Source organism: Aethalodelphis obliquidens, unplaced genomic scaffold, assembly GCF_003676395.1.
Source record: "Aethalodelphis obliquidens isolate GAN/ISIS:26980383/991018 unplaced genomic scaffold, ASM367639v1 scaffold10, whole genome shotgun sequence".
In the NCBI taxonomy this organism is placed as follows: Eukaryota; Metazoa; Chordata; class Mammalia; order Artiodactyla; family Delphinidae; genus Aethalodelphis; species Aethalodelphis obliquidens.
In genome coordinates, this window is record NW_020837954.1 from 36,398,754 (window position 1) to 36,419,408 (window position 20,655).

At 34.2% G+C, this 20,655-nt stretch overlaps 1 protein-coding gene across 2 annotated transcripts in view; it reads right to left on the minus strand.

Annotated features, from left to right (window-relative positions):
* Window positions 1-20,655, minus strand: part of KCNH5 (potassium voltage-gated channel subfamily H member 5) — a 326,164-nt gene that overhangs the window by 93,052 nt on the left and 212,457 nt on the right. For both annotated transcript variants that reach the window (XM_027111440.1, XM_027111441.1), the window contains exon 8: window positions 6,864-7,063. In XM_027111440.1, the coding sequence (XP_026967241.1) occupies window positions 6,864-7,063 (200 nt within the window). The remainder of the gene's footprint in view (window positions 1-6,863; window positions 7,064-20,655) is intronic.

A 20,655-nucleotide genomic window follows, 5' to 3' on the forward strand; every position in this document is an offset into this window, starting at 1 on the left:
TATATTTTTTCAGGCTCTATTCATTTACTTCTGCTCTCATCTTTATGACTTCTTTCCTTCTACTAACTTTGGGTTTTGTTTGTTCTTTTTCTTGTCCCTTGAGATATAAGTTTACGTTGTTTATTCGAGAGTTTTCTTGTCTCCTGAGATAGGCTTGTATAAACTTCCCTTTTAGAACAGCTTTTGCGGCACCCCATAGATTTTAGATTGCTGTGTTTTCATTTTAATTTGACTCTAGGTATTTTTTTATTTCTTCTTTGAATTCTACAATGATCCACTGGTTGTTTAGTAGCATACTGTTCAGCCTACAAGTGTTTGTGGTTTTTTGCAATTTTTTTCTTGTAGTTGATTTCTAGTCTTATGGTCGGAAAAGATGCTTGATAAAAAAAAATAAAGACAACAGTATGGACTGAATACCAAGCAAAGACTAAGGTAAAAATGATGCCAGGCATGACCTACTTTTTATAGTTTATGATTAGTAAAGGAGGAAATCAATTGATTGTAACCTCAATAAACTAAATTATTTGATTACACTTATTATTGCTTACCTTATGCAGGCACTATGTGGGCACTTTTCATCCTCTAGACAACTAAGTAAGGTGGGTGGTGGTATCTCCATTGTTGATGTGAACACTGAGCATGGAAACCAATCCTCATGGTCAAGATAAAGCCAGGCTACTGAGCAAGTCATCCATGGCCCTACATGGACAACTCTTTCTCATTCCTGGACTATAGCTATCAAATGACTCTGTAGTCCCTTCCTCAGAGGCTAGTGACAAGAGTGGTGAGAAAATGAAATACAAACTAGCCCACTCTAATGCAATAAAGTAACTTCAACATGGTACATAAAAATAATGCACTTAATATTATTCCTAGAGAAAGGTTTAAGCCACTCAGGTTTTAACCTAAGTTATACAGTGTCTCCCTATCCTTACTAGAGAAAAATAATACTGCCTACTACCTGACACACAAAAAGTTTGCTAGTAATTTTATTAGCTAACAATAATATAAAGCTGGCATTGGAGTACCCTTAAATCATGCCAAAAGCCATGACACACCAAATATAATTCGATGATTCAAATTTCTATCACAGAAAATATTAAAGTTCCTATCTACTTATAATGTTTCTAATAAACCCTTGAGTGTTATTTTATTTAACTTCTGATCCATGAAAGGAAAAATATAATTGAGGTTTCAGATAAAGTCTACCTTTTCAGGTAATGCCTGCAGGTTAGCTAGAAAAGAGAAATGTCAATAATAAGTCTGAATGCTTACCCTGTAATTTTTCACTAGGTAACAACTGAGAAGCACATGTGGACATGACAATAGTTAAATTCCCTTGCCATGTATAGGTATAGATATAAAGGTCACAGTTTTCAGATATTTGGGCCATGGTGCTTACACAAAACAGGCTAAAATATAGTTTCCTATAATAATAAACTAGCCATAGTCTCTCTTGCCCAACAAGCAGTTTACTTAAAGACCACAGGAAAAACATGCCAATTGTCCAATGGGCCTGGGCTGGCTTAGCCCCCAACAGGGATACTGAGTCCTCATAATTTTTTTAAGATGGTATTTGTTCTGCTACCTTGGAAAAACCAGTTAGTTTCATGTGTAAATACAGTACTTAGATGTACTAATAAAAAGTTGTTGGGAAATAATTATTGAACCATTACTGAATTTTATTCTGTAATTTTTAATATAGGATCTCTTGAATATATGTTTCTCAATTGTAAAAAGGTTATGATATGTAATAGTACTCTAAATCATTCAGATACAGCTGTCATGTAATTTCAGTGTCAGGACCTGCAAGTTCATTTTGGACGATGTTCTGTCTGTATCCTTTACCCACAGGGACTTAATTTCCTCCTGAAGCAGATAGATCACTGCATCTTTAAATACTTCAAATAGTTCAGGTCACCTGTCATACCTCTCCCCAAAGTCTTCAATTAGCCAAACAAAATATTCATATTTCCTTTAACTTATAACAAGATTCCCAGAACTTTATGTCATCATGATTATCTTCTAGTAAGTGTGCTGCCATTTGATAATATTTCTTTTACAATATCCAGCTGATAGCTGAACATAATATTTTATCTATGATCTGAATAACATGGACTGTACTGGGATGCTTAGTACCTCTCTTGATCCAGAGACAAAAGTCCTATTAATGCATCTTAAGACCAATTCAGTTTTGTTTTACTATCTTCACATGTATATACTTACATGACATATTTAACTGGGGGGAGCTCTTCTTGGAAGGCTAGTGCTTTCACTCTTGGGTTCAGCTGTACATTGCTATAAAAACTTCTTGAAGCATTTAAATAATTTAAATATTGAACGAAGATAATGACACCATGAATATATAAGAATGTATCCCCATTTTTCACATTTAGGAATACAAAGAAATATTTAGACAGGCTTTCCTAAATTTAAAAATATGTTTGTATAAAAGTAAACTGATTAAAAGAAAGTTACTTTAATTCGTAGAAAAAATATATATATTGCCTACTATATCTGGAAGAAGTAAAGTGCTTCTGTTATAGATCTGGTTTAAAAATAATCCAAGATTTTAAAATATTCAAAATCAATTTCTTTACATTCTAAAGGCATAATTCTGCCTGAATGTTTTGCATAATTCTGCCAGAACTTTTCATATAATGGGATCTGCCTACCGATAACTTTATGCTTATTACAAAACCCATGAAACAAGAAATGAAGACCAAAGAGCTTTTTCTGAGTTTCTTCAAAGAACATGCTAGAAAAAAAAAATTAGACAGTGGAAAATAAAAAAACTTAAAGTTTTAAATTTCATTCTACAAAACAAGCTGAAAATGATTCCAGTATTATGAGAAATATGTGGTCTACACAACATGCTACAAGTTATGTATTTTTTCATACAGTCCTAAAGCTGAAAATAAAGTCCCCAGCCATTTACTTGATTTGAATTATTTCTCAGTAAAATCATTTCAAACTGTAGGATAGATTTTTTGAGCTTTAACTATCATCCTTTCTATTTTTTTCCCATAATCTGCTCTTTCCCTTTTAAATCCTCACTCATTCCACCCATTTCTCTTGTCTTTTAACTGCACAGAATGTTAGCAAGTAGCAAAGCCCAGAGGACGGATTTTGGTTATTAAATTTGAAAAGAATCTAAAGCAACTATAGTAATTAGTAGTCAATAAAATACTTTCAACCAAATCAAATTAATCTAGGTACTGTTTTATATTTTTAAATTGCCTAAGGCAAACTTTCATGATAAAAATGCTACAATCTCCACATCAGTAGTGATTTTAATGCCACCATTTGTATTAGAGAAAGCATTATTCACAAAAGACAAGCTAAGACTGAATTAAATCACAGTGATTAATTTGCTTGTGGGTTAAAGCTGAATTCAAAATATCTATAAAACTAAGTATGTGGAAGCGGCAGAATGAAATCTCAGTAATTGGGGTGAACGTTTTCTCTAATTAGCTGAAATGCATCATTAAATTCTATTGTACCAGCAGCTGAAAAAAAACAGCTGTTTTAGAACTAACAAGAGAAGCGTTAGAACAAAGACATTTCATTTCACACATTATATTTCGATCTTTTTCAGTACATACTCAAAGTTAAATTTGATAACAACCACCATTGATAAAATATTCGAAACAAACAGTTAACAAAATGTAAGATAAGAAACATATAGGAAGACAAATATTTCACTTATTGAGGAACAGCAAGTCTAAGAGAGGTCTCTAATATCAAATATGGTATAACTGTTAAAAATCAGATGCTGTTTACTGAAGCTATCCTCAAGTAAATCTACACTTCTAAGATTATGACTACAATTACAGGATTTATGTGATTACTGTCATTGAACTTTCATTTTCTTTTTTCTACCCTTGTATTTTAACAGGCTCAACCAATGTCATTCTTATTATCAAAAGTAAAGATGAATATAAAATAGATACACAGATGGATGGATGGATGAGATAAATAAGATAAAAAAGAGATAGAGATGAGAGATAAGAGAGAGAAAGAAGATAGAAAGCTTTATTATGAAAGCCATATAAGCTCATTGGCTGCTGTGCTGAGAATAACCTATACAGGGACGGGGTGGATGCACAGACCAATCACTTGGCTACAGAATAACCCAGATAGGACATGATGGTGACTTGAACCAGCTGATCTCAATGGAGGTGGTGAGAAATGGAGGTGGAGCCAATAGGATTTGGGGGAAGTTTCAACGTGGAAGCTTTGTCCTAAGCAACTGAGGTGTGGAGTTTCCATTAACTGCATTGAGCAAGAATGTCAGTAGAGCAGGTTTATGGGAGATGATTAGGAGTTCAGTTCTGGACAATTTCATTGGATATGAGTAGGCAGTTGAATAGGAGAATCTGTGGTTCAGGGAGTAGGTCCAGGATGAGTATGTATACTAGGGTGGTGTTAGCATATATTATTACAGTCATGAGATTGTATGATATCACTGAGGAGAGATTCTAGACAGAAAAGGGAAGAGGCATAAGGACTGAAGTCTAGATATCCCTAAATTTAGGATATTATCTTGGTAAATTGTTTTCAAGAAGCACCCTACCAAGTTACACACAGACCAGAAAAATATGATAGTGTCAGTCACTACAGCCTTTGCTAATATTAGGCATTATATCTGACAGTCTCTTGTTCTTTCAATATTTATTCATTACAAGTGAAAATAAGACATTTTGTATGTTTATTAGTAATTTGAACTTTTGTCTTCTATGCGTTCAGCTCATTTTCCCCATGTATTCTAATTCTTCTTATTGATCTGTAAAATCACTTTACATATTAAGGTAATTAACCTTTCACCTGTGATATTTGTTGCAGATGCTTTATCTCATTTTTGTTTCCATAGCTTTTGGTGTGAAAGGTTTTACATATTCTAGCCAAATTTATTCATCACTTAATTTGTTATGTACTCCATTGCATTAATACATACAAAGACTTCTGTATGTGCCATGGTTCTTTAAATCTGCTCTTCCTACTAGTCAAACACTACTCTAAAGATTTCCCATTTAGTTAGGAGGCACATCCATGATTTTGTCTTATCCAAAAGTTAATTCATTTTAATATTTTTACTTATTTCTTTAAAAATCTTTTTATGTGAATTAAAATTTATATTACACCCTAACTGCATCATGAAGCAGACAGTTGAGCAGGTACTAGAGGGGAAGCTTGTGAGAATCTATTGGTTCCATTCCCGAACTAACCCAGCATCTGGGAACTTAGAGAAGGGAACTAAAAAATCTGCCATGTACCATATCTGTGGCATAAGCTCTGAGTCAGGTACTTTTCTAGTGTAAAGGGCTATTATTCCATCAGTTTACTGATGTTATCTGTCAACTACCATGAGACCCCACTGAATTTTCTGGAAAGAAAAGCTTCTGACTGAGATAGTGATTGACAAGGTAAATGGTTGCATCTTGAGCTCAGTGTCATTGAATGTGGACCTCAGAGAATATCCTGCTTCTAGCGATTTAAACACTGACTCATGTGAACCCCTCAGGAAGATCCTGTTCATTCTTTGGATTCCCTCCCTACTAACCTTATATCAGTTCAGGTACACAGTAATCAAATTCCACAGGTATGCAGTTTTTCCTTTTCCCCTCTGTGGTCACACATTCCACTTTAAGGGGCCATTTAACTGCATCTTGTAAAATGTCAAAAGAAGAGCAAATCTCACCCTCTTTCATAACTCGTCCACATAGCTAGCCTCCAGTATCTCACTTGCACTCTCTCTGAAGGCTTCCCTCCCTCAGCTCTTACCCTCAAGTCCATTCCCTCCAACTCCCCTCAATCCTCTGCTCCTAACACCTGCTCTGGCTTACAACTTCCTACTTGTTTCATGAAATTCCCCTAACTAAACATCTACTTTGTTCATTGGCTCTTTCACTTTGACATTGAAAGGTGCTTGTTAAGCAGGTCTGAAAGAAAAACTACAGGTCAACCTCATATGATTAAAAAAAATAAAATTTGTGGGAAATGGCAAGGAAGGTTATCTGCTATCTGATTATCGTATGTCAAAAATCAGTACCTAAAAATAAAGCCTTCGCTGATACTTATAAAGTGAAATAGCTTAAGATCAGTTTTCTCTAGAAGTCTTATGTGCAAGCCCTACTTGTCATTCCCTATATTGGATGTGAATCAGCTGGGTGTAGGAAGTGAGAATTTATTTGATTTTGTTTATCATGAGGAGGACTTTGGTTTCTTCTTTGCCCCTAATATGAGTTAGATGGGAAAAATTTAAAGAGGTTCCATGAAAAGACAAGCAAGAAATTAGACATGACAGGTGGATTGCAAGGGTCATATCCATTTCATAGATTTGTGTAGGGAAAAAGGGAAAACAAAGAACTATAAGTTGCATTATAGAACGTGTGATAGAGAGAAGAGAAATTTAAGTAGAGGGTAGAATAGAAGATATATAATCTTTTAGTTATAAGCAAGGAAGTTTCTTTCTGAATTTTAAATGGGCAAAATGTCAAAAGAGAAATCAAGAATAAAATCTAGCAAAAGAAATGGCATCACAGTTAGCATTTTAGAGGAATGTGACAAATTACTCTGAGTGGTAATGAGAATGTTTTGAGGAAATGAAATAATTAGCTGTTTTCAGGAACCACAATTCCTAAATTGAGTTTGATGACTAGTACTAATTGATGATTAATGGTTGAACATTTTCCACCTTCCAAGCACTAAATAATATGATTGACTGATATGTCACTTATGAAATACAGAGTAACATTTATAAAGCAATTATACAAGTAATATGTGAGTGGGAAAGCTATGGGCATCTGAAGATCCTATTGAAACAGAAAATAAATAACAAGAACAATAATAATAACCCATACCTTTTCTGTGTCAATGCCTTTTGACATAGACCATGTTGAGACAATATAATCCATGACTCGTTCACTGAGGCCTTTGGGGACCTGATAGAGTTTCAGAAAGTCCCGTACATTATTCAGCATCTCATGGTACCGGTTGGTGTTGGCATACATTTGCTGGAAAATTGTGGTAACATTTCCAAAAATAGTTGCATAAAGAAGAGCTGCAAGAGAAGAAACGATGAAAATAAATCAACTATCCCAAGTGAAAAAAAAAATGAGGTGAATATTGGTGAAATCAATGAATCACTTGACAGAGATGCCTTTATAAACTTTTCGGCATATGCATGGTAACCCCTGAGCAGAGTGCCCAGAATTTGGTGTTCACTCAATAAGTGTTATCTTTAGTTTGATAAACATGATTTTATGAGTGAGCACTACTCTAGTCATTGTGGTAAAACATGAGAGTGGTTGATAGATTTCATGAAGAATTAGATGATCCAAGGCTATGATTTGCCTAAGACATTCTTAGCCTTATGACTAAAGTTATCCTCCAGCCCTGTCCTCCTGAATGAAGCCTAATCAATTTAAATTTTCGAGAGATTGATGATCCAGTTTAGAAATGTATGCTCTTTCTCACTGCTTGCTTCGTCCAGCTTTTGGATTACTTCCCTGCTTATCAATATTTTTGACAGAACATCAGAAATATAGGGAGGGAAGACAAATCAAAGTGTTCCATTTCTAGAAGATTCTAGAGAGAAACAGCGTTGGAATTAACAGTTAAAATGAAACTTTGGGAATGCCTGAAAATTCTAGTTATTAAATTTATGTCAGTAACCCAGTATCATAAGGCTTTTTTATTTCATTATTTTAATTAAGAATAAAGTCAGTTTGCAAACCATTGTTATTCATCTACAGTGGCTAGGAAAGGAATAGGGTTTTTTAATGCCCCTGACTGCTACTCCCTCCCTCAACCAATAATTTACCAACTCTTCTCTCTCCAGATCTGGTCAGGTTACTAATGTTGACCTGACCTTGAAAAAGCTTTTAAAAACAATTGAGTTCAGCCCCAGATCAACACACCTTCAATCACACACCACTCCCAGCCTATCTTGTCCCTTTGATTTTACTCCTTTGTTAACAGTAAGCTCTTTTGAAAAGAGGGCAATATTTTATCCTCCTTAATATTCAGTAAACACAATGTTTAGTAACCACATTCATTCCATAAGCATTTCACAAATAAGTGGAATATCAGACAGTGATCACTTCCATTCTTGTTCCTCTAAGCATTTGAAAAATTACTCGTCTAAACAAAAAGTATGGACTGTTTTATTTCACAGTTTCATCAACCAAATCCCACTTGATGGAATTAGTATAACAACAAGCCAGTGAAGCAACTTAAGATCTTCGATCTATTTTCAGAAAATCATTTGTTTTTTAAAAACAGTTGCTCTTTGAGTACAATAAATTGTAATTTCACAACAGGAAGCTATGATTTTACAAGCATTTACTCAGTTGGTTTTTTTTTTTTTGGTTTTTTGGGGGGGTTTTTGGCTGTTATTTAGGGATTTTGATGCCTGTGAAGAACAATTTTTAAGATAGATGATATTTTGTTAGAACTGACTAGGAAGAATATAGTGCTGATATTTCCCATCTGGGTCTTTAAATCTTTGTTTATATTTAAAAACAACAAAAAAGTAGAGGTAATCACAGACTTAACATTCTATTCCATCATTGTTGGCATTAAGAAAGACGAACACAGAAATAATGTGAACAAATTAATGGTAGAAGAATTATGCAACAAATGGAATTTTGCATTTCCTGAAAAGAGACATAAAGAGGATTTATGTTTTTAAAATAATGAGCTTTTTAGAGGTTAATGAAATAATGCTACAATCATGTTTTTCAATAGATAGTCCCCAGCTATTTTAAGTTGTCGGTAAATATCACAGAACTATTATTTTGACGTGTTCAACTCATTTGTCTCCCTGAGATGCCTGTAATATAGTATATTTGCCAAAGTGTCTTACTACTGCCTTTTAGCTTAACAAATTACCACACATTTCATCTTTGGGGGTACATTAAATATGCATACATTCTAATCATATGAAAAGCTTAAGTACTAAAATATGAATAAAACTGCCAATGTGGGCTTCCCTGGTGGCGCAGTGGTTGAGAGTCCGCCTGCCGATGCAGGGGACACGGGTTCGTGCCCCGGTCCGGGAAGATCCCACATGCCGTGGAGCGGCTGGGCCCGTGAGCCATGGCCACTGAGCCTGCGCGTCCGGAGCCTGTGCTCCGCAACGTGAGAGGCCACAACGGTGAGAGGCCCGCGCACCGCAGAAAAAAAAAAACAAACTGCCAACGTATTTAACGTTTTCAGCATTAATAAATGAAGAATACAATCAACATCCCATTAAGTTTGGTATATTACAAGGATATTTTCTGCCTCCAACTTTCATGTGAGTGTGGTGTCCTGCACTGGGTAGGACTAATCAAAGTCACAATTTAAGGTAAGACATTCAATTATATATATAATTATATGTATATAAGTATATATACATATATGTAACATACACATAATTGTATATACATATATAGCATATATATAATTATATATATAATTTTTTACCTTGAAATGTTAAAAAAAATTCATGCAGAAAGTTCATATACCCACATGTACCCACATGTAGCTCTCTCAATTATGACATCTTACAAAACTATAGTAATTTATCAAAACCAGGCAATTGACAATGGCACAATACAATTAACCAGACTATAGACATTATATATTTCAGCATTTTTTTTACATGCAGTCATTTTTTTGGTGTACAGCTTTATAGAATTTTATCACATGTACAGATCCATGTAATATATGTATATTTTTAAAAAGAGAAACCACTTCTTCCTTAAAAATATTTTCCACATTTAGGACTAGTACACATTTCATAAAATATAGTGACAGCAAGTATGATATTCCATAGTAAGCAAAAATACTGCTTCCCACCACAGTCTGTGTTCTCAGGATAAATGGGTACATCTTTAATGAGAGTGACCCTGGGACATGACACACGATAACGAAAGAAATTGATCTTAGTAGAAACTAGCTCTATGCTGCTAACTCCCGAAGTAATACCTATCCCCTGAAGTACAGACACAGAAGCCTTCTTGAATGTCTCATTGCCATTCAAATCTAACAAGTCCAAAAGAGAACTCTTATTTTACACCACCTTCTCTTCAACAACCAAATGCACTTTTCATCTTATTAAATTGTAAAGCCACACCTAGTTGCTCAGACCAAAACTAAAGCATTATTCTTCAATTCATTCTTTGATTCCTCTCCTACCTCTACTCTATCAGCAATTCCTATTGGCTCTCCCTTCAAAATAAAGCCTCAGTACAACCCCTTCCCACTACCTCTACCAGCATTCTTGCATCCTTTAAGAGTATATGCTTTTCCACTTACTAGCTATCTGTCTCTGAGCCAGTTACTAATTCTCTCTAGGATTCTATTTCCTCTCTTACAACTTTACAGTTACTTTAGAATCTTTACAAAGGAGTTGTGCTAAATGATATAACATATAAATCAGTTTTTAAAAAGTCCAGTAGGGAGTAAGTATCCATGAAATGTTATGTATGTATCATCGTCGTCATCATCAACATCATCATCATCATGGAAATAGCTCCCAAACAATTAATTTTTCACTCAGCAGAAAGAATATCCCCTTCCTTCAATACAACTCTCTACCCCCTTACTATACCTGTGTTCTTAATCTTATTTATCACTACTTTAATTTACATTACACATTTATTTATTTGCTTGTTGATATCTACCTTCCCTATTAGAAATGCAAAATCTGTAAGTACAGGCCTGGGCCTTGTCCTTTTTGCTCACTGCTGTATTTCCAGAATACAGACCAGTTCCTGGAACATAATAAGTATTCAGATATTTTTTCCTGTAAGTTCACACACTAAAAACCTAGGAAACGTTTTTACAGAAACATCCTTCTTTTCAAGTCAAACTTCACTACTGGCGATACAAAAACATAGAAGGAATACACACTATTAATGCACGTGAGAGAATAAAATATTTCGAAGCTAAGGTGACACATACCTTGGCCATGTTAAGATAATAAATAAATTAAGAAGGCCTATTGTCATTCATCAAACATGAATGCTCATGCTTGGCCTGGCAAGTTTTGCAGAGTACTATTATAGAATTTTATCCTTTGAATGAGAGGCCATAGACGTAATTTGCCTACTTTACTAGGAATAATTAGAATAATCTGTTAAAATTTGATAAGCCTTTTATATGCTCTCCTGTAGCCTTTTAAGCTTAAGACAACTTAAGACAAGCTAATTTTATAAGCTTATCACATTTAATGAATTGGTAATTCTGGCATATACACTAGTAAATGTCTTATCTAAAAGTCTTATATTTTTCTTATTCACCACAAGGGGATTATTTTAAAGATAATTATGTTAGATTAAAGATGGCTACAAATTCTCTGACACCGCTTCCATTCACAGGAAGGGTCTATATTCCTTTCCCTTGAATCTAGGCATACTCTATAACTATTTTACTAATAGACTACGGTAAATATAATCATATGCCAATATCTGGGCCCAAGCCTTAAGAAACTAGAAACTTCCAATTTCTCACTGTTAGAACACCTGCTCTTAGAATCTAGCTTCCGTGTTGTGAGGAAGCCCATTCTTCTAGAAAGTTCCACATGGAGAAGAATTAAGGCCCCTGGTCAATAGTCTTGGCTGAGCTCCCAGCTAAGCACTGGCCTTAGGCTGAACAATTTAAAATATTGATATAAGAAGACATTTCTGGTAACACTTAAGGCTGTGCAGGTGGTTCAACCATCACTTTCCTTTCTACTTATATTTATATTTAATAAGGATAGTTAAGATAGGAAGGAAAATGTCCTATCAATCTATGATTGTATGTGCAGCACACAGCTTGACAACATCAGCTTACCAGCCATGTATGTGGCTGAGCCAACTAAGAAGTGAATTTTTCAGACCCATTCAAGCCATCCCAGCTGAAAACACATGGACCAGAAAGTCATGCCTTCCTAGACCTGCATAAGTTACAGATTCATGAGTGAAATAAATGGCTGTTCTTGTTTTAAGCCACTAATTTTGATTAGTTATGCAACTTTAATATTCTAATAAGTAGTTTTATTAATAGCCTAATAAAACAGATTGATTCTTAACTGATTAGAAAACCTAGGAGAGGAGGGTAGCGAGCTCCTTAAGATGCGCATCACAGCCCAACAGGATATTTTAGAAAATGTTTTTTTAACATTTAATACATTTTAGTACTTAAAAACGCCTATTATTTTCATAATATATAAATTAAAGTCATGAATGAATGTTTAATGTTCTCAAAAAGAGACGCAGGTTAAAAGACTGAATAATGCCATATAGCCAATCACAGATTTCACTATTCATTTATGTATCATTTAATTCAGTAGATATTTATTGAACACTTATTACATGCAGCCACTACAATAGTCACTAAGGATTCAACATGATCCCTGCTCTCAAATAGTATTCACTACTTCCTATAGAAAGGTATTAATCTTTATTTTTTATCAGGGTCCTTAATTTTATTTATTTATTTATTTTTTAAATTTTTATTGGAGTATAGTTGATTTACAATGTTGTATTAGTTTCAGGTGTACAGCAAAGTGAATCAGTTATACATATACATATATCCACTCTTTTTTAGATTCTTTTCCCATATAAGCCATTACAGAGTATTGAGTAGAGTTCCCTGTGCTGTACAGTAGGTCCTTATTTGTTATCTATTTAATATATAGTAGTGTGTATATGTCAATCCCAATCTCCCAATTTATCCCTCCCTCCCATTACCCTCGGTAACCATAAGCTTGTTTTCTACATCTGTAACTCTATTTCTGTTTTGTAGATAATTTGTACACTGTTTCTTAGATTCCACATATAAGCAATACCATATGATATTTGTCTTTCTCTGTCTGACTTATTTCACTCAGTATGAAAACCTCTAGGTCCATCCATGTTGCTGCAAATGGCATTATTCTTTAATTCTCCCAACTCACATGCTTTGGAAGGAGGCTAATGATCATTTCCTTTCCATAGTTTACAAAAATTCACAAATAAACTTATAGCCACTCCAAGTATATAAACTAAATATAGTTTATTTCTCAGTGTTAAACAATTTGCAGAGTCAAACAAAATCTATGTTTAGCTAATTAATTGTAACTCTGCCTCCACTCTTATGAGTTGCTCAGGATAACAGAGTAGATGATGATATCCAGTTCTCTGAATAAACTGTGTTCTCCAGTCACTTCATTTTGTTTGCTCCTTAGGCCAAGCTGCAGCCATTCATCTTCTTATTAATGACTTATATTTTTTAGACTTTTTGTGCCTGTTCAAGTTGACATCCAACATTTACTTTTCCTAATTATCTTTCTTTTATAAATCTTGGCAAGTAATAATTGGCCTTAGACTAAGCAATTTAAAATACTGACATGAGAATGCATTTCTGGTAACCATTAAAGCCACATAAGTGGTTCATCCATCATTTCCATTTCTATTCACTAAAGTCCACCTTTATTAATGATATTTAAGACATGGAAGGAGAATATTCCACCAATGTATGATTTTATATGTATCACACAGCCTGCTAAAACATGTGAAATCCCTCCAGTTGGCCTTAGAACAAAGTGAAGAAGCTGATCATCAGATCTCCAAGTTCGAAGTTTTATTCTCCTTCCAGCTGTCTCATAATGGCTCCTGGTTTCCCTGGATGCTCTTTTGCAATTACCCATATATGTAAGCTGCCTCTAGGCATCCACTTATGAAACAGATATCTTCTCTTGCCCAGTCTTCACTTAATCTATGCCCCATTTCATCTAGTACCTGAACCATGCCAACTATTTTGTTAGAAATTAATCTCAGTAATTACTTTATACTAAGTGTTAAATACTGAAAACTAATACAATATCCCTCTTAGGGACGTTGTAATTTTGAAGGAGGAATTCCACACAATACAATGAGTTGACTGAATCATTACTTGAATTAACTCTCAACTAGTAAGATAAGTTGATACACAGAAGGGACCATTTTTTAAATTTATCAAAATTATAGGGGCTTCTCTGGTGATGCAGTGGTTGAGAATCTGCCTGCTAATGCAGGGGACACGGGTTCGAGCCCTGGTCTGGGAGGATCCCACATGCCGCAGAGCGGCTAGGCCCGTGAGCCACAACTACTGAGCCTGCACGTCTGGAGCCTGTGCTCCGCAAAAAGAGAGGCCGCGATAGTGAGAGGCCCCCGCTTGCCACAACTAGAGAAAGCCCTCGCGCAGAAACGAAGACCCAACACAGCAAAAATAAATTAATTAATTAACTCATACCCCCAACATCTTCTAAAAAAAAAAATTATAGCATAGTATTGGACACATTTCAACAGTTTACAGCTAATCCCATGATTATCATAAAAACTACATCAAAATAGTTTCAATAATTATATGGCAAGGACTATTATTTTTTATTGAAGTGTAGTTGATTTACAATACTATATTTGCTTCAGGTGTACAGCATAGTGATTTAGTATTTTTATAGATTATACTCCACTAAAAGTTATTACAAAATAATGGCTATAATTCCCTGTGCTGTATAATACTTATCTATTTTATACATAGTAGTTTGTATCTCATAATCCTGTAACCCTAACGTGTCCCTCTCCCCTACCCACTCCCCAGTGGTAACCACTGGTTTGTTTTGTGTATCTGTAAGTCTGTTTCTATTTTGTTCTATACATTCCTTTTACTTTTTAGATTCCACATACAAGTGATACCAAATAGTACTTGTCTTTTTCTGTCTGACATATTTTACTAAGCATAATATTCTCTAGGTCCATCAATGTTGCTTAAATTGGCAGAATTTCATTATTTTTTATGGCTGAATAATATTCCGTTGTATATATACACCATGTATTCTTTATCCATTCATCTGTTGATGGACACTTGGGTTGCTACCATACCATGGCAATTGTAAAATAATGCTACTATGAACATTGGGGTGCATGTATCTTTTCAAATTAGCATTTTTGTTTTTTTCCAGGTACTCAGGAGTGGGATTGCTGGATCGTGTGGTAGTTTTATTTTTAGTTTTTTGGGGAACCTCCACACTGTTTTTGAGAGTAGGTATACCAATTTACTTTCCCACAAGTGTACAATGGTTCCCTTTTCTCTACAACCTCGCCAACATCTGTTTATTTGTAGACTTTCTTATGATGGCCATTCTGACTGATAGAAGGTGATATCTCATTTTAGTTTTGATTTGCATTTCTCTAATAATTAGTGATGCACATGTTTTCATGTGCCTGTTAGTCATCTGTATGTTTTCTATGGAAAAATGTCTGTTCAGGTCTTTTACCAATTTTTGATTGACTTGTTTGGTTTTTTTGATATTGAGTTGTATGAGCTGTTTATATATTTTTGGATATTAACCCCTTGCCAGTCATGTCATTTGCAAATATTTTCTCCCATTAAGTGGGTTGTCTTTTCATTTTGTCGATGGTTTCTTTTGCTGTGTAAAAGCTTTTAATTTTAATTAGGTCTCATTTATTTTTGCTTTTGTTTCCTTTGCCTTAGGAGACAGATCCAAAATAATATTATGTCCAAGAGTGTTCTGCCTATTTTCTTCTAGGAGTTTTATGGTTTTGAGTCCTACATTTAGGTCTTTAGTCCATTTTTGAGTTTATTTTTGTATATAGCATGAGGAAATGTTCTAATCTCATTCTTTTACACGCAGCTGTCCAGTTTTCCTAGCACCACTTGCTGACGAGACTGTCTTTTCTCCATTGTATATTCCTGCCTCCTTTGTCAAAGATTAATTTACCATAGGTGTATGGGTTAATTTCCATTCCACTGAACTATGTGCCTGTTTTTGTGGCAGAACCATACTGTTTTGATTACTGTAGTTTTGTAATAGAGTCTGAAGTCAGGGAGGGTGATACTTATAGCTTTCTTCTTGTTTCTCAATATTGCTTTGGCAATTCAGGATCTTTTGTGGCTCCATTTTAATTTTAGGATTATTTGTTCTAGTTCTGTGAAAAATATCATGGGTATTTTAATACGGATTACATTAAATCCACAGATTGCTTTGAGTAGTATGGCCATTTTAACAGTATTAATTCTTTCAATCCAAGAGCAGGGGATATCTTTCCATTTATTTGATCATCTTCAATTTCCTTCATCAATGTTTTATTGTTTTCAGAGTATAGGTCTTTCAGCATCTTGGTTAAGTTTATTCCTGGTATTTTACTTTTTTTGATATGATCTTAAATGGGATAACTTTTTCTTTCTGATAGTTCTTTACTGGTGTATAGAAAAGCAACAGATTTCTGCATATTAATCCTGTATCTTGCAACTTTACTGAATTCATTTATTAGTTGTATTTTTCAGGGTATTTATATATATTCTTATATTATATCTTTTTTATTAAAAAAAAACCTTTAAAACACAAGGAAACAACAATGGTGTGATTCAGATACTGCAGTGGTTCAATGATTTGATTCAGAGATTTTCTTTTGCCCTTCAAATTATAAAATGCAAACAACAGATCACTCTACCTAGTTGTAAGTCTACTTTTATCAGTTACAGAAAAGAAAAAAGGGAAAAAAAAGAGAAAATATAGTAAGTACTGAATGGATTCACTATGTTGAAAAATGGAATTTCTTTTACTTACAGCTGTTCTCTGATTATTTTGTACTAGATAGACATTTTCAATGTTTTCCAGTAATTTTCATTAACGCTTTTCATTAATGATACCTGCAAGCCACTTCTCTAATCTTTAGCCCCAGAATATGAAAAGAAGCAATAAACAGAGGATAACATTAGATCACTTACTCTTTTTATATATCTATAAAGGGGGTATTACTATTATACTTATATTAATATGGGAACACTAAATACAAAACTTGAAATAGTATTAAAATATCTCTTTACCAAATCACAAGTATTATTGATCCAAGACCCAAAGAGTAAAGTGGCATCGCCAACAACCTAAATAAACTGTTGAGGTCCCTAAGAACAGTATCTGTGGAATAGCCAAGATTTTCTTATGTATTCTGAAAAATAGGGTCATAACCTGTCTTCTTGCTGAACCTCCAAATAATTTATTCTTGCTTCCAAATCTTTGTTCATTCAGTTCCTTTGTGGTGGATCTCAAAATATGACCATACATTTTTCCTATCTTGGTATGCACATCTCCTTGCGATGAAACTTTATTGCTCCTCCCACCAAAAGGTGGAATCTACTTCCTTTCATCTGTGCTGGCTTTATGACTTCCAGTAAAATAAGGCAGAGATGATATTATGCAATTTCCAGAGACATTAAGGGACTTACTTGTTTTGCTTTTGCTTTCTTGGAATGCTGTCTTGAGACACCATCATTCATGAGGAAGCCTGGAATGTACTGACAGCAAGATAGCAAGGATGGAGAGGTATAGTTATCCAGTGGTCCCAGCTGAACCTTGTCCCTAGCCAAGGTGCCAACTATATGTAGCTACCTGAGGGAAATGAACTGAAGAACTATTTATCCAGTCAACCAACAGAGTCATGAAAAATAATGAATCACTGTGGTATGAAGTCACTCTGTCTTGGAGTCATTTCTTACACAGCAATAGATAACTGATACAAAGCCCTCTCCCTTTTCCTTCATCCTTCCTAAATCCCAGGCACTCTTTGGGGCTTATTATTTCCTTTATAAAACCTTCTCTGATTATCCTAGGTAAAGGAATTTCTCCTATTCTTCTACAGAACCTATCAATACCTCATTCCTTAAAAGAGTAATTATATGCCTTGGTTTATATTTTATATTCCCCTATATGTGTTAACATATCATGCTATAAATATAATGAAGTTCTTGAAAGCAATTACGTTTTAAACTCCTTTGTATCTGTCTATTGACAACATAGTTCCAAACACATAACTTCTGAACAGATGAAAACTAGAAGTTGAATTAACTTTAAAGGATTCTCCTTATACAGAAAAGCAAACAGCAAGTACATAAGAACCATCCCAGGTCAAATCTGACTGAGAATATCATTAAAGTATTCTGATTTGCTAGTCTGAAGAGATGGAAGGCAAAAAACAAAACAGCTATTAAGAGGTATAAATCACAAAAGTTATTGCTATAGTGAAAATTATTTGCTAATACTCTAATACCAAGAATATTATAACCTGGGGACATAAGTTACTGGAACTTAGTAGTTTATGAAAAATAAATATATTCTAAGTCATAGTATAATATTGTAGATAAAGATATCATCAGAAATTAATCAAGAAAATATCCCTGTACTAAGTATGGGTTAGAAGTTTAAATGGATATAGTTTAGACAAATTATTCCATTTCTTGGAAGTTATACTATGACATTATAAAATGAGCACACAAAAATGATCACTGAAGTGTTGTTTATAATATGTGAAAAAAGTAAAATGTTCAAAAATAAATATTAGGTGATACAAATGATGGCACAACAATACAACTGAAAATTAGGAAGCCATTAAGATTATGATGGGGGTTTCTGAGGATATTATCTGAAAAAAATTAAAAGCATATTTTTATTATAAAAAGTTTTCTTAATTTCATTCTTTGTAATATTATATCTGTGAATATGTGTGTGGAGGGTTGATTTATGGGTATACACAGAAAAGTGACTAGAAGGATGTTTATAAAATGTTAACAGTTCTTATATTTAGGCAATAGGATTTGTGGTGATTTTGATGTTCTTTAAACTTCAGCATTACTTAATATTTGTAATAAGCATAAAGAAGTGCCAAAATTTGCAAAAGGGGTAACTTACTTGTATTTCTTAAAATGGCAGAAGCCATAAATCTTTTTAGAGAGCAATTAGATTAATTCCCAGGTGACATATACATAAAAGATCATCAAGAAACCTGAGATGCTAATGGTGATAGCAAACCTTTACTTAGTACTTGTTATGAGCTTTACGTACATTATCTCACCAAATTCACACAATCACCCTAAGTTACTACTTTATCCTCATTGTAAAATATAAGGAACACATTCAGGAAATTAATCTGCCCAGAATCAGATCAGGGCTTCGGTCTCAACAACTACACAACCTAACACCCTTATCAGCTTTAAGATTAATGTTGCAAATAATAATTATTCTACCCCACAGCAGACTTCTGTAGCCAATATTAATTGCTTACTAATCATAGATCTGACCAAAAGTTCTTAAGTGTAAACATCAGATCTCAAATAATTAAGCACCCCCAAGGGCTAGAATATAGACCAAGTAGAAACAGCATGCACCCCTTAAATGATTAAGTACCAAGAGATATTCTGGGCCCATCACTAAACTAGGATATGGTTGAATACAGGCAAAAGCCCTTAAATCTGCTATGGTTGCAACATTACTCAAATAGCATTTAATGCAGTAGAAAAGAAAATTTACTGAGTAATATCTCTGTAACATACAAGGAAATTTTTAGTTTACTCTGCTTATGCTTATTCATTGTGATACACTATTAAACATTATGATACACATCAACATTACTCAGGAATTAATGTTTATTTTGAGAGAATTAAAAATTCAAGAAAATTGGATACATACTTAGTAATGGAATTTCTAATTTGTGAACCTTAGAAGGCAAAATACCCAGGGAACATGAGTAATACAAATCTAACATTTATAATCTGCCCATAATCATCCTCAAATTACATATATTCTTACATCTATAAGCTCCCCATCATCCTGATGATGATAATGGGGAGATTAAATTGTATATTCAGTTGTATCAAATTGTATATTCTTAAGTTAATGCTGCATGCATTGGCACTACATCACAATCTAGTTTAGGTGCTCTGTCATCAATTTTTAATGATGTAACAACCTTCATAGGGCCCCTCCTTCCATTTTCTCAAATATTACGGTCAGCCCACTGAACTCAGGAACAAATAAATGTCTTTTATCAGCAGTCTTTGAACACCTTCTTTAAAGCACTGGGCAGATTAAATTGCCCAGGTCCAGGGGTCTGTGTGCTTGTCACTATTCTCTTGCTTCCTTCTAATTTGGAAACTACACCAAACATCAAGTTTCCAAACCAGATAAAGAGGATTTTGGGTTGTGGAATACAGGTTTCATTTTGGAACTGGAAAAGGAGATGAGATATGGTAAATTTCATTCTGTGAGCATCTCCTCAGTGCATATAACCTATAAACCCTTTACACAGTGGAAACAAAAACAAAATTATAGCTTTTCAAAGGTGAAACTCTGAATAGTTTTGTCTGGCAGACATTTTGGTCAACAGCACCACTGATCTTCTCAGCTCCATTGCTGGCTCCAATCTCTATATGACACATTTATAAAATCACTTACCAAAGAGTTTTTAATTCTGCCTTCAGAATAGCTCAAACTCATAGTCTCCTTCCTATTAAGGTCCCAGAATCTGGTCTTTTCATCCTATGGATAAGTTACCACAAAAGCTTCCTAACTGTTCTATCTCCAGTCTCTGTTACAATACAGTCGGCACATGGCCACCTGAAAAAATTTCCTAAAATGCTGAGATTTCATTTTTCTCCTTAAAAATGTTTAATGTATACACATAGCCTTTAAGGTAAAGGCACTCTGAGAGAACCTATGGGATCTATACAATGGGGGAAAGTTTCTATCTGCCAGACTCAGTACTTTGTATTTCTTCCATAAGCTAATTTATCACTTCCCTATCTACACTGAGCTATGAAAGAAGAAACCACATCCCTAACTTCTTTTCCAACCAAGTCAGAGTT